This window comes from Drosophila albomicans, chromosome 3 (genome assembly GCF_009650485.2).
Source record: "Drosophila albomicans strain 15112-1751.03 chromosome 3, ASM965048v2, whole genome shotgun sequence".
NCBI classification, from domain to species: domain Eukaryota; kingdom Metazoa; phylum Arthropoda; class Insecta; order Diptera; family Drosophilidae; genus Drosophila; species Drosophila albomicans.
In genome coordinates, this window is record NC_047629.2 from 54,046,278 (window position 1) to 54,048,443 (window position 2,166).

Genomic DNA, 2,166 nt, shown 5'->3' on the forward strand with positions numbered 1-2,166 from the left:
CGGACGAGTGTTTAGGCCGTCAGCCACCTGGAAAAGGTTTATTGACTGCACTCTGAGCTCTTTACATAATGAGTAGTGGCACCTTTCAAATGTGACGACAACATAAAACTCATTGAGAATGCAGAGCACGACTCAACAACACACACATCACTTTCATTGCTTGTTGCGATTTTCGGTAGGGCTTTGGGTTTTGGTTTTGGTTTTGGGGGATTGACCAGTGGCTGCTCCAGGGCAGCACGTGATATTGGCCAATAATTGCAATTGTCAGCTGGCTATAAAATGCGTGGGCATTGCTGGATTAAGGCACAGTTCACAGCGACAACAGCAGCAGCACACACAAGTGTCTCACCGACAACCTTAACTTTTGGATTAACTCAACCTAAGCGTGAAATCTCCATAATGAAGGTGAGCAACAGGATAACCCTTAAACTAAAGATCGGTTACAATCAAGTGATCTCTTTCTTAGTTCTTCATCTGCACCTTGGCTTTGCTGGGCGTGGCTCAGGCTGGTCTGCTGCCCCATCTGGAGCACGAGCATCACCATGAGGATCTGCCACACTATGTGGACGGCGATATTCATCACTCGGATGGCATTCACCTGGGCCACAGCTCGGCCATCGTACTCGATGGTGCCGATCATCATGTGGACGCCGTGCCCCATCCAGTCTACCATCACGATGGCTACGCAGCTCACCTGGATCACCACGATGTCCATCACGATGTGCACCATGCTCATGTCCATGCCCCAGCCAAGATTGTGAGCCACGAGCCCATTCACGAGGTGGCGCCAGTTCATCATGTGCACAAGGTGGTGCACGATGAACCCCATCACTTCCTGCACTACCGCAACCCCGTGGTCGATCACCACATCATCCACAACGATGCGCACATCGATGAACACCATCATGCCCACCACGCCGATCTGCATCACTATGCTCACTCGGCTCCGCTGGTGCACCACCATCATGCCGCTCCCCTGGTGCATCATCATCACTCGCACGCCGCCGTCGTCCACAAGACCATCGTGCCCGCCCACCTTGATGTGCACAGCCATGCCAACTTGCTGTCCTTTGCCAAACACCATTTGCATGGCAAATATGGCAAGGTGAGGATCACTGAGACTCATTACTGAGAGAGATTTCCCCCCAAAAGCATTCCATCCAAAACTTAAACACACTTCAACACAATCAACTGCATGACGACGCTTTCATAGCTAATTTATTACGCACAACGTTTAGTTTGTATCGAATAAAAACGGGTTGTTTTTTACCATAAACTCATTCTCTTTATACTCACTACCCTTAGGGTAGAAGGTTATTTTTTGTGCCTCCAGGAAGTGTAAGTAACAGATAGAAAATGTCATTTCGTCCCCATAAGGCATATATATTCTTGATCAACAGCCGATACGATTTAACCATGTGCGTCTGTCTGTCCGTCGGTAAAAACATCTACTTGCTTAGTTGCTTTGACTGGCAATCTGGTATATGACAATCTATGGTATACTATATCAATATACCAAATATATCATTTAGTATGTTTTTAGTATTTTTGTGATATATTAATGGTGGATTTTAAAGTTAAAATTGCATTGTTTGGCTTGCATGTAGTACTATACCAACATACCTTTGGTATATTTTTAGTATTTTTGCGGAATATTCATTTGATAGATTTTAAAGGTAATGTAACATTGTTTCGTTTGCATTTAGTATTATACCAAAATAAAAAATATAGCCTTTGGTATATTTTTACTATTTTTGTGATATATTAATTGTAGATTTTAAAGTTAATACCACATTGTTTTGCTTGCATGTAGTACTATACCAACATACCTTTGGTATATTTTTAGTATTTTTGCGGAACATCAATTTGGTAGATTTTAAAGTTAATACCACATTGTTTTGTATCAATTTGGTATTATACCAATATGCCAAAAATATCATTTAGTATATTTTTAGTATTTTTGCGGAGTATTCATTTTTTAGATTTTAAAGTTATTACCGCACTGTGATGTTTGTATGTAGTACTACAATAACATACGAAAAAAAAAACCTTAGGTATAATTTTAGTATTCTTGCGGTATATTAATTTGGTAGATTTTAGTATTAATACCGCATCTTTCATTGATAGATAGCGGGTATCTCACTGTCGAGCACACTCAACCGCTTT

General features: G+C 41.7%; 1 protein-coding gene across 1 annotated transcript; it reads left to right on the forward strand.

Moving 5' to 3' along the window:
* The first annotated feature begins 319 nt into the window (after nt 1–319).
* LOC117571699 (histidine-rich glycoprotein) lies at nt 320–1,238 on the forward strand. The gene is made up of 2 exons (XM_052005091.1): nt 320–405; nt 467–1,238. Exons 1-2 carry the CDS (start codon nt 400–402, stop codon nt 1,130–1,132), a joined length of 672 nt encoding a protein of 223 aa, XP_051861051.1. The 5' UTR covers nt 320–399; the 3' UTR covers nt 1,133–1,238.
* The last annotated feature ends 928 nt before the right edge of the window (nt 1,239–2,166 follow it).